This window comes from Triturus cristatus, chromosome 12 (assembly GCF_964204655.1).
Source record: "Triturus cristatus chromosome 12, aTriCri1.1, whole genome shotgun sequence".
NCBI classification, from domain to species: Eukaryota; Metazoa; Chordata; class Amphibia; order Caudata; family Salamandridae; genus Triturus; species Triturus cristatus.
This window is the reverse complement of record NC_140595.1, coordinates 474,020,257-474,032,800: the sequence shown is the minus strand read 5'-3', so window position 1 is coordinate 474,032,800 and position 12,544 is coordinate 474,020,257. Positions and strand designations below refer to the sequence as shown.

Genomic DNA, 12,544 nt, shown 5'->3' with positions numbered 1-12,544 from the left:
TGAGAAGGATCTGACACCCAGTGATAGAAACTTTCTAAGATCTGGTGATGTTGAAAATATGTATCATTGTGGGATATTTCCATACAACCCATGAGTGAGATCTGCGACCGAAATACAGGTAGCCTAAACTGGCATTTACACTTGGAGTTGCATTCTAAATTTAAAAAAATGTACAGCATCCTGTTTAATGCCTGTGGGCACAATGACATCATAGAAAATACATAGATATCTGGTATGCCCATGCTCAAGAGCCTCGGAGGAACAAAGCTGTGGTAGGGCTATGTTCCTGCACGAGGAAAATGGGAGATAATCAAAACATTTTTGGGAAACAAAATGCTATAACTCTGACAAACGTCCTATTTGGTGTGGTCTCCCGAGCCAGTCAATCACAGTGAGAGGTTTGGCTCCCAGAGATAGAAACCTTTGGATGTGTAGGCATTAAAAATGTATGGTTGTGGTATGTTTCCATACTGTCAGGGGTGCATTTTGCAAGGATATAATTTGTCACCTCACCGTACTCTCAAGATAAAAAACAGTTTTCAATATTTAGAGTTTAAGCAGCACTTGAATGCATTTTTATCATTGAAAGCAACCAACACTATGTTGCGTTTATAAAACAAATAAGGTTGATTATATTTCTTCATGTGCAAAACATCAGAGATTGTAAATGAATAGTGTTCCAGAGCCAAATTGTTATCTTATTTTGAATTCGCTGTGTCCATTTATATACCCACAATTACATGCAGAGTGACTCTCTGTCAGCCCTCTTCTGCCTTTGGCCTCTGGGTGTCATTCACACTCTGGTTCCATCCATAACAGCATACAGCCGGTTGGTCATTAGGTCATCCCACTTCAGACATTGGCTGTGATTCCCTACGAGTTGCGGTATTTTTCTGGTTGTATTTGCACATCTACCTGAAAATGAGTGTGCTACAGTGCCAGAGCTGGTGGGGCAGTCCTTTAGTTATACGTTTTCACCTTTCAGAGCATACGGCAGCTCCCAGAGCAGTGCTGTCAGCCGCTCTGTTGCCACTTATTTCATCTGCAGTGCTCTCTCCATCCTGTACGCCACTGTTTCTAAACCGGGTGGTTATAGCAGAATTATAATATCCATAGTGTATCATGGATTTACCATTCCCAGCCGACCAACACTTTGTCATTAACATTTTGGAACTATAAGCCCACAACTCACAAGGGACAATACAATTGGAACACGGCTGCCCGCTTCTATGTTTGATTTTATTTTCCATTGCAAGCATGCACCCACGATTAGGTGGTGCTACGATTTCTTTTTTTTTTCACTTTTATTCTTTTAATTTACTTTGCATAAGCTTTTGGTCACATGTACATGTTTTATTATCGATTGTAATGTGGGTGAATGCAAGAATGAGTCATTAGATGGGTGTGTGGATGCATGAATGCAAGGATGAGAGATAGAGTGCGTGTATGCTAACTTATTGTGTGCCTAAACTCAACAGTTACTGGTGCAGCATTTCCATTTATCAACTAGTCCTATTGGCCTTGCCAATGCTTGTCGGAATAGGGTGGGTAATATTTTAGTTAGGGCAGCAGAGATGGAAATAGAAGACTATACAACCATGCCCTTCCAAATAAGATGAACTGATCTTTGAGCTAGGTTTGATGGTAGCACGGCTAGGTGTGAGTAGGATGTTGGCAAGGGCAGCCCATATGGACTGGTGCCTGTTAACAGAGAAATGTGTATGCCAGGCAAGGGGCTGCCCTAAGAAATTTGAAAATGTATTGGGTCCCTTAATGCTCTATTGTGGGCTGTTGTGGGGGTTTCTGGATTTCAACAGCTCATTGGTGGACTGTGAATTCTCCTCATTGAAACAATTCTCCTTCATTTTACCCAGCGGAAGCAATGCTTTTAACATCTCATAATATGTTGTTGAGCATTTTGTAATTGCTTGTGTAAGAAGCTTATCTGTTGCCACCTGATTAAGATACCTTAATGTTTATCACACTTGATTATCCTGTAGGTTGGACATGTTACAGCAATAATTTGACCTTGTTGGTTATAAAGAAATTCAAAAAAATATTTTAGAAAACCAAACCCAAATATCCAATCATGTTTTTGGAGTTGGACTGTAGCTCTGGTACTGGTATTTGCTTATGCCCTTGACAGTTTTGCATGGTGAAGTTAGACCAGTGCTTGTAGCCAACTTATGACGACTCCTGGAACTGTTCCCCTCCCTTTGTCCACTTCAAGAAAATGTCAACAATGGAAGTAGCTCCAGTTCTGCTGTTGTTGCACGTCAGCCACAGCACCGAGGTGTGTTGTTAAAGGATGTGTGATGTTCATGCTATTGCAGTCTCTCGTCCATGTCAGCAGTTGTAACTTCAAGGCGACTCCAGTACTTTGAAGGCTCTTACTTATGGGGGAGGAACCAGGACTTGCGGAAAGATCCAAACTTTGCTGTTTTTAATAATGCTGGTTGGGTGTCTAGCATTGTGTTTTATCAACTAGAAACATCTTGTTATTCGACTAAAATATTAGGCACAAGTACAAACCTGTGATTGGTGGTAACAAGGGTGACCAGATAGGTGGTTAAGTACATACTGCCAGTGTTTGCAAACCCTAATCACAATGAAACATACTTTAAAGTATACATTAGTGATTATTGATAAAGCAGAGCTCTCAAGGTTAGTATAACCTCTGACGTTCACTGTATGTATGAAAATAAATTCTTATCACTTGACTGCAAGAGCCACGTAATCTGTGTGTTATAATTCTGGGCCCGGTTTCCCTAGAAGCTGTATTTTAAAGTTACATATTGTTGGAGCTCACTCCTAATATTTTGTGTTTATTATTGAGCTTGAATACCCCTGTTTATCTCATAAATGGATAAAGTCAATGCTACGATATAGATGAGTTTAACCAGTCTCTCCAGCACAAAGCCATAATCATATATTTTATTATCGTGGAGGGTGTCAAGCCTATCTGTATGGATGCTAAATTGTTAGTAGAAATATTAGAGAGAATATACTAGAGGCTCAACAGCAGATCCAACACCATATGAAAGTTTGGAGTCAATTTAAATTATTTGAAGCATCAGAAAAGTGTACAAGAATCTTCCTAATCAGATAAAAGCAATATCCTATAGAGCACTGAACACACCCTTCTAAAATGAGATTAAGGGCTCTTGAGGTCGATTCACAAAAGAATGTTGTATATTTAAATGCCTACAGGTACTCGTACACACTGATATAAATGTACAGCTTTCGGGAATTCACAAATGTTCCCATTTGCATGCTGAAAAACTGCAGCAGTTTCCCAGCATACAACTGGTAGTGTATTTTGGCATTTGCTGTTCCTGCAATGCAGGGTAATACACAGGGTACAGCTGAGCATTGGGAAAAGCTGCCCACTAAGAAAAAGGACGAATTTGTTTCTCTTTGGAGAAGTTGTTTGCCCTGTGGAGAAACCCCATTCCTTACACCCCAACAAAGTTTGGGGACGTTTTGTTCTCCTTCCCACCCTAGAAGGGGGCGCTACTTCAGCCCTTTTCCAAGGTGGGAAGGGATCAGAGGTGAGTTTATGGATGGCAATTTATGGGTTTCTACCTCTTTACAAAATCCTAAGGTAAAAGATGGTGTATTTCTTTCAGTCTCCATCCATTGCTTAGGATTTACTACTGCTCAACTGTTCTCAGTGGCGGTGTACAATTAGGCAGTCATAAAACTATGCTTTTTGCGGGTGGTTCCTTGAAGAAGGCATGTGCCTCTCTGTCCCATTCCTTAATGTGGAGCCCAAACTCATCTCCTAGTGAATCCGTGAGGTAGGATCAAAAGTAACTTTGGGTGCAGTTTATCCGAGGGCATTGTTGTCCCCTGCCCCCTGTTTCTGCAGGGGAAACCCGGGGTGTCGCCTTTGTCTTTGGTGTGGGTTTTGTGGTGGGCCATGGAGATTCTGCTCAAGAATCAAAGAGACATAAGAGATGCTTCGCTCCTCTGTGACTTACAGGCTACTGGTTGTCAGAGTCAATTCCTTCGACTTCCTCTGCAATCAATACCGAAGGGCACTTGGTGGAGTCTTCCCTCTCGATTTCGGTGTAATGTACCCACCTCTGGTCACATAAATGCAGGGTGGTCTATTTTTTGATTGAAGGTGTTATAGGACGAACATCTTTCATTTTGGTCCCCTGGGAAACAGAGGTTACATACCCTATGTTGGTCTGACCACAGGAATTTATGATTACAGGATGGTGGGATGTAAAGGATTCACCAACCCCAAATTTGTAATTCTCATATAACCTTCCATTGATTAGTCTCCAAAGCGGTCTCATTGATTGTAAGATGTACTTGGCAGGTATTATCTTCATCCGTCAACTGATTTCCTCAGCTTTGGCTCGTACTTCTGTATTTTTTTTAATGCTCTTTTTTTCAGTAGTGCCCCAGTCTTCTGGTTTAAAAGTGTGATCTTCAGTGTGCAGCAGCACGTTGAGGTCGAGGACACATCTGAACGCTATTGTGGAAAAAAAATGTGAGGTCGAAACTCTGTCCTGGTGGATTGTGGGTTTTAAGGGGACTTATCACAAATTACCATGAAACCGAAAGACGTTCCGATTCTAGCACTAGATATCAGGATTATGTAAAGCATGTGACTCTGCAACACTACAGGCTGCAAACCAGTTGTTACAGGTACATATCGTTCACTTTATCCCAACCATATATCATTTTAGGGATAACCATGGAAGGGCATAAATAGAGCCTTTTTCGTCCATAAACGTAGGTTTAGAACCATAAATAGCTTTGTGAATTGGACTCATGGAGTTGTATTGATTAGTCAAATAAGTCAACATTTAAGAGTCCCCATGTGTTATAGATCAAATCTGAAAACTTGCTCATGGATGTCATGGTGATTGTTGCTGAGAGTTCCTTCCACTTCATTCTTGACTTCTGTCAGATGGCTAATGACGGAGTCATGTTTTGGCTTAGAGTTTAGTTCCAAGAGCTTACTGCCTTCTACGCTGACTTCAGGGACCACAATTCTTTGGGGCAACCCGCTGGTAGGTAGAGCAGTGTGCGACCAATTGGACTTTAGTTAATATTCAGGCTCCTTGAGCCGGTGGAGCTGACGAGCTCATGGTTACGCACCTGCGCGCTACGTGAGGTACTTTACCTGAGAACACTTATTTTAGCAGCCTACACAGCAACCCTACACACTTTCCTACTCCCTGCTGACGAGAGGCAACTACCTCGAAACACGTGTCCAGGGATGGCTAACGCTACACTTACTTGCACTCATGACTCGGGCATAGGCGTACCCGCCGACGCTGACTTCAGGGACCACAATTCTTTGGGGCAACACGCTGGTAGGTAGAGCAGTATGCGACCAATTGGACTCTACTGCCTTCTACTTGTCTGTTCCTGCAGGGCCAGAAAAGTAAAATGAGTATGTTCTGACTTTCCACCAAAGCCAACCTAGCTTTAGTCCAAGTTTCTTTCCTCCTCAGCTTTCTTTTTTTTGTTGTTGCTTGTAATCTGTTTATTAAAGTTTTTTCACAACAAATAGACTCCCCTGTTATAGGTAGCTTTGCGTCACCATAATTTCACAAGCGGTAATCTACAGTTGCCACAGTACAGTGAAAAGGAATATGAGTGTCAGATATCCCGTGTGGGGAGGCCCCGAGTAGAAGGACTAGGGAATAAGGCAGCAAACAATTCAATCAAACTTAGATCAAAGTGTGTCTTGAAGGACCCCCCCAGACCTTCACAGTGTCAAAAAGAGGCGCTCACTTCAGCTTCCTTTTTTTTTTTTTTAATTCTTTTTATTATATTGCTTAAAACCAAGACACACATCATAGACACATCTTACACAATTGTTACATTTCCGTATATGACATTCCTGAAGCGTTGGTTCCCAATCAAACCTCCTATCATAGCTGTTGTCGACACCCCTACGTTCAGTCCTCCATTCCAATTTCTGTTCCATCATCAGTGCCCTCCTCCTCCATTACCTTTGGCGGTGCACATATATATATATGCCCTGAATTTATTCCAATTTCCCCATACCCTGTTCCACTTTCGCGGACAACCACGACTGACATATACAGTTTTCTCGGCCACCATAGTGGAGTCCATATCTTTGCACCATGCTTGGAGTGTTGGTAAGTCTGCTGAGCCCCATCTTTGTGCAATATTGCGTTTAGCGAACATTATCCCCAATGTGGCCCAATTCTGTGCTGTGCGAGTAAGATCATTCGGTTCCCAAATATTTAATAAACATCTCCTGGGCTCAGGTATTAGTGATACTTCCTCCGCCTGCGATATTGTTCTCATCACCTTAACCCAGTACTCTGTGACCTTTGGGCATTGCCACAGGGTATGATAAAATGTGCCCTCCTCCCCACAGCGCCGAAGGCAATACGGGTTCAGTGCAGTACCAATTTTGTATAGAGTGAGCCTCGTGTAGTAGGTTCGGTGCAGTATTTTAAGCTGCACCAACCTGAGTTTTGAAGATATTCCCACCTCCCTTGGTGAAGCCAGTGCATCCTGCCACTCAGTATTGTCCAGATCACCCACCTCCTGGGCCCATTTTTCCCGAAGTCTCTTGGTGGGATCAGGCAGGTTGTTAATCAGTTTCCGGTAGGTGAGAGAGGTAGCCCGTTTGTGCATGTAATCTGTCAACAGCCGGTCCTCCAGTGGGGTTGCCTCTGGGACCTCAGCGCCCGGTGTCAAGGCCGCCTGGAGTGCGTGTTTCACCTGCATATAGCGGAAGGCTTCGGAGGGTGTTAACTCGTACTGCTGTTGAAGACGTTCGAATGTGATTACTTTTCCTTTGTGCCACATGTCCCCCACTGTTGATATACCGATTGCGTCCCACTGTGTGAACCCCTTACAATTCCGGAGGTTTCCTAACCGTTGCGCATCCCAGAGCGGAGTGAGTTGTGTTATGACCCCCTGCCAGCCCAGTTTGGCGTGTGCTGTGTGCTATATTGTAACTGTATGCCTTGTGGGCCCTATTAATGATGGGGTCTGCTTTTTATTATAAAGGGCTGACAGCATACCATCTGTTCCCAGTCCCAATCTGTCTGCCTGAAAGGCAGGGTCCGCCTGAGGGGCGTGTATCCACTGATTAATTACTTTCAATTGGGCTGCCCAATAATATAACAGTATGTTTGGGAGAGCTATCCCTCCGTCATACCAGCCCTTAACCAACTTGTCCTGCGCAATGCGTGCTGGTTTGTTCCCCCACATTAGAGTGGCAACTTGTGCTGCTATTGTTTTAAAGTAGCTGGATGGCACTGGAAACTGCGTATTTTCCAGTGCGTATAGGAAGCGAGGGAGCGCCATCATTTTGAAAGGCGCAGCCCTACCCAGCAGCGTCAGTGGCAGTGTTCCCCAATGCACCGCATCCCTTTTAAAATGTTCCAAGGGGGGCATGAGGTCCCTTTTAAAGAAAATATCCGGGTTAGGTGTTATGTATATACCTAAATATTTAAACGTGTCCTCTGCGATCTGTAATGGGCACTCCTCTGGGAGCTGCGGTGGTGGACCACGTAAAACAAACATGATCGATTTAGACCAATTTATGGTGTACCCGGAGGCCCTGCCAAAGATTCCACAAATATTTAGGAGTACCAGTATGGAACGCCTGGGTGAGGTCATATATAATAACACGTCATCCGCATAGGGAGATACGGTCCTCCCATCCAACCGCCCATCGGATTCCCCGGATCATCGGCTCCCACCTAATCCATGCTGCCAGTGGCTCCAGCACAAGGGCAAATAGTAGTGGTGACAGAGGGCAGCCTTGACGTATGCCCCGTGCCAACGGAAAGCTCCCAGAAATATGGCCGTTGGCCGTAACATGTGCTACCGGTTTGGTGTATAGCAGACGGACCCAAGCACAAAATTTAGGGCCAAAGCCCAAATGTAGAAGCACCGCAAATAGATAGGTCCCCTCAACCATATCGAACGCCATTCGTGCGTCCATCCTTTTTTTTTTTTAAACTCTTTTTATTGAAACCTTTAAAATTATGCGTATATTACAATTTTGCATCACTGCAGATCAATTAGCGAAAAATTACAATCTGATACTGAACATCCCACCTCTGTCCCACCCCACCCCACCCCACCCCTCCTTCCCGATTCCCTGTCCCGCTTCTGATATGTCTAACCCACATCTCAATTCCAATGGGGGAGTAGCAGATAAGGCCTCGATACGCATTCCATTTCCCCCATATTTTATCTAATTTCTTGGGGCAACCTATTTGTGTAAACTTCCCGTTCCACCAACATTCACCAATCAATATCTCGTTTCCAATCTACAATCGTAGGTGGGCCTGGAACTCCCCATTTGCGGGCTATATCCCGTTTAGTGATCATAAACCCATTGGCCACCCACAGTTGATCCATACAGTTAAAATTAGTGGCGTCCCAACTATTAAGGATGCAGGTTTTGGGGGATAGTGTTAGTGCAATTCAACTCACCTCGCTCACAATTTGATTAACTGCCTTCCAGTACCTCTGTATCAAGGGGCATTCCCAGAGTATATGATAAAACATTCCCGCCTCCCCACATCTCCTCCTACAGTCTATCGAACTACTGCGGCCCATTTTAACTAGTGCCGTATATGAAATATATATACGGTGTAAATCTTGTAATTGGACCAGTTGCAACCTTGACGGTATGGCCACCTCCTAAGGGGATCGCACCAGTCCTCATCCTCCAATTCACTTCAGCTTTCTTAAACTTAACGCATTGAGAAAGACCCTTCCTGCAGGCCCAGGAAAGTAAAAATGAGTGTGCTCCAACTTTCCACCTAAACCAACCTAGCTTCAACCCTAGAGTTTTCCACTTCAGCTTTCTTAAACTTAACGCACTGAGAAAGACCCATTCTAAAAGCTCCAAAAAGTAAAATGAGTATGTTCCGGCTTTCTGCCTTAACCTACCTAGTTTAAACCCAAGTGTTCTTTTCCACTTCAGCTTTCTTAAACGTAAAGCATTGAGAAAGACCCATCCTCTTGCTTAGCTCTTTAAGAACTAATATGAAGCTATGTCAGCCTGTTGTCTGAAGCTCTTTTCTGTTCAGGCATCATTAGTTTGAGATTCTGGATAAAATCCAGTTAGTGATGACCAATGCGAGAAACCACTTGCCATAGGAGGGGTGGAAAACAGCAAGAGGCTGCACATGTTACAGCTGAACTTTAAACTACAGTTTCCAGGAGTTTAATGATGTAGGCAGGTTAAAAGCTTTCTTAAAGTACCCTGTGGTTTACCTTTTGGTGGCACTGCCACCCTAAAGGCTTAAGTTCCCTAGAAAAACTTAAATGAGCAAGGACAATGCAACTGGTAGATGAAAAACCTAGGGCGCATTACAGATTCTGGGGGTGTCGTGGTCCAGTCATAAACCGGAGCTTGAGTCAGAATCTGGGGGTTTGTGGTGACTACAACATCTAATAGTTTTACCCTGCATGATTTTCATCAGACAAAACCTGGTGGTGCAAAGGGAAAAGTATTGTATTCTGGTTTGTAGCACTGCCACGTGAAGCAGGACAGCCACAGGCCCCTGAACACTCACTTTCATTGGGCCTTGAACCAGCTTGGTTGGTAGTCAAAAGATATCTGTAGTGTAATACAAGCATCCATGTCTTACAGCAGTGTCAGCAAAAAGATAGGCGTTAATGTGTGGAGCGCCTTTTCTGTCTTTCTGCTCCTGATGCTGATCCTCACTTTCTTTCCTCACTGCCTCGACACAGGATATGCAGGGCTAACAACTTCATTGGAATCTTTTTATTAGCCACTCTGGATTTCAGCTCCCATTTTGTAATATGGCGACATGGTGTGTCATACTGACTTCATTTATATGCAGCCATTCATCGTGAAGCATAGATCAATTTGGTGTGTCAAAACACATCCTTCCTACAGAAAGTAGAGAGTACTGCATGAATTGCATCTATTTTGCTTGATTCTTTTTGTCTAAGCGCATCCTTATTTGGTTTAGATCACAAAAAATATTAACTATTTGGGCTACATCCAAGCCGTGGTGGGTCTGTTCAACTAACTGCCTCATTTTTGTGGAAACTATTCAAGCCGTGATTACAATGGGCCCGATTCACAAAAGTAATCTAAGAGAAAATCCTAACTTTACGACCTTTGGTATCACAGAAGGCATTTAGGAGTACTAAATTTAGGATTTTGTCTCAGTTAAACTTATGTTTGTCTTAAGTTTAATTTAAGACCAAAATTTAAGATTAACTGAGACAAAATCCTAACTTTAGTACTCCTAAATGCCTTCTGTGAATACCGAAAGTCGTAAAGTTAGGATTTTGTCTCAGATTACTTTCGTGAATCTGGCCCAATCTGTTTAGAAAATATTTAATAACTTCTTTGAAATTCTTCAAGGGTATCCATGGTTGGCCCAGTTCCATGACATTGCTTTAGGATAATCAGCAATTATGATATAGAATTTATATTTAAATTCATTTTATGTAACTTAAATCATTGTGGATATCTTGAAGATTTTGCATGCGTGCAGTCACGTGGACTAGCGTTGGAAACTACTTCATTAATTTAAATGTTGTGTTGGAGTCATCAGTCTTTACTCCACTCCCCTGTGCTCCATGCAACAAAGCTTGTGAAAAAACACTAAACCATATTTTCCTTTTTACAGGGCTAGCAATAACAATAAAGTACGAGAGCAGGTGCTCCTTGAACTGAGCTTTGTCAACTCGAATCTGCAGGTCTTAAAAGAAGAGCTCGAAGGTCTTAACATTTCTGTTGAAGTTTATCAACATATGGAGTAAGTACCCCATCAGAAGCGTATTGTGTAAATTGGAAAGCTGTTTACTCCCTATTACATACAGGGCATACGGAGTAAGTACCCCATCAGAAGCGTATGGTGTATATTGGAAAGTTGTGTACTCACTATTACATGCAGGGCCCGATATAGAATTCTCACTTAGTGTTTTGTTATTGGGTATTAACGAAACAATGTTGTGTTTTTTCTTTGTGTTATGTTGAGTAAACCCCTTTTCTTCTGTACTTCCTATTCTTGCTGTGGCTGTTGGTACAATTCAAGCTTTATCGCATGCCACAGTTCAATATCTGCACGAGAATCCATAGTAATTGATGTGTCAGGCCACAGTCATATCTCCATTGCTAAAAGCTTAGAGGGGGATGTAGAATGACGCTCTTCCCATGGAAGGCAAAGAAAGGAAGAATTAAAGAAGATTGGCCTCTGGTTCCTCCCCCTCAGACGGTGGAGAAGACTAATGTGCCCTCTGGCTACGCACACAAACTTACCTTATTGTTAGAATGTTTCCTCTCAACGCCATGAAGCGCCGGAGTATGTGTAGAAATAAAAATGGGACATCATATAACCTTAAACGCTCTTAAAACGTACACATGATTGCCCTTTTACCTGTTGGCAACCTTCAAAAGCTGACTTCGAAAGGGATGATTCAGCAGGAGAGGGCTGGTTATAAATAGGATCTGGTGCAAGTGGACCTGTGCAGACTTGTCCCGCCATGGGAGGTTTCTTTACATTAACAGGTAGCTGCCCATAAAGTGTATCGATCACACCCATGGCCTCGCTTTCACCCCAGAATGGGCATTGCGCAGGAAAGGGAGGCGCAGCACATGCTTCCAGTTCCCTCCCAGAGCGAGCATCCTACATCCGCCTGACGCATTCCTCCTGCTTGAGTGACGCACACTTGAGTTTCAGAGGTTTATTTATAGCTGTGACTGCTTTATAATGTGTGTGTGTGTACGGTAAAGTTGCTAATTATAATTGGTTCCGCCCTGGAGCTACACAAAAGCCCTAGTTCACAACAACTGGCAGACCTGAGTTGTACAGAAAACGACTGGAAATCGTTTATGCGCGGCAAATTGCATGTTGCACCACAGCGATGTGGTTACTTGATTCTCTACCTTTTATTGTTCCCAGGCAGACCTTCAGCATTCCCCTCATTCCTCTGGGCCTCAAGGAGACAAAAGAAGTTGATTTCACGGTTGCATTTAAGGTACTCTCAAGGATATTTACTTTCGAGTTAATGTTTGAAGAAGTGCGCTGGAACTGAAGGTGCTGCAGAGCAGTGTGAAGGGTAACAAGTAAAAACATGCACTAAAGAATATTTATTTCCAGAGTGCCGTGGACGAGCCTCTTTTTATGACTGTGAGTTTGTAATTCACTGAAATGCCGAAGATCTAGAATAGTAGTTGAGCAAAATGTGCATTTCTGGTTGCAATCAGCGGTTACTTTCACCTTTATGTTGTTACTAGTTTGCTGTAAGTGTTCCTTGGATGTTCCTTGACTGTGACATTAGGCTAATATTTTGTTATCGAAAAGAAGGCAGCATTTTTTCCTTGCAGTGATTTTAATGTTTGTTGGGTGTTACTTTTATGATGATCCTGTGAAACCTGTTTTTGCTTGAAAGAAATGCAAGGTAGGCGGAAATTGATGATTTTTATATAATTCATATTGGACTAATTGCCACAGAACAAAACATGGAAGTATAAAGTCATGTGAAAATAGTTTCCAAGTGTTTCTCAAAAGTCTCATGATTGCAGTTTAAG

The 12,544-nt window shown here is 42.9% G+C and overlaps 1 protein-coding gene across 1 annotated transcript in view; it reads left to right on the top strand.

Annotated features, from left to right (window-relative positions):
* RHPN2 (rhophilin Rho GTPase binding protein 2) overlaps positions 1–12,544 on the top strand; it is a 211,584-nt gene that overhangs the window by 73,165 nt on the left and 125,875 nt on the right. The window contains exons 3-4 of the mRNA XM_085639656.1: positions 10,641–10,769; positions 11,916–11,991. Coding sequence (XP_085495782.1) covers positions 10,641–10,769; positions 11,916–11,991 — 205 coding nt within the window. The remainder of the gene's footprint in view (positions 1–10,640; positions 10,770–11,915; positions 11,992–12,544) is intronic.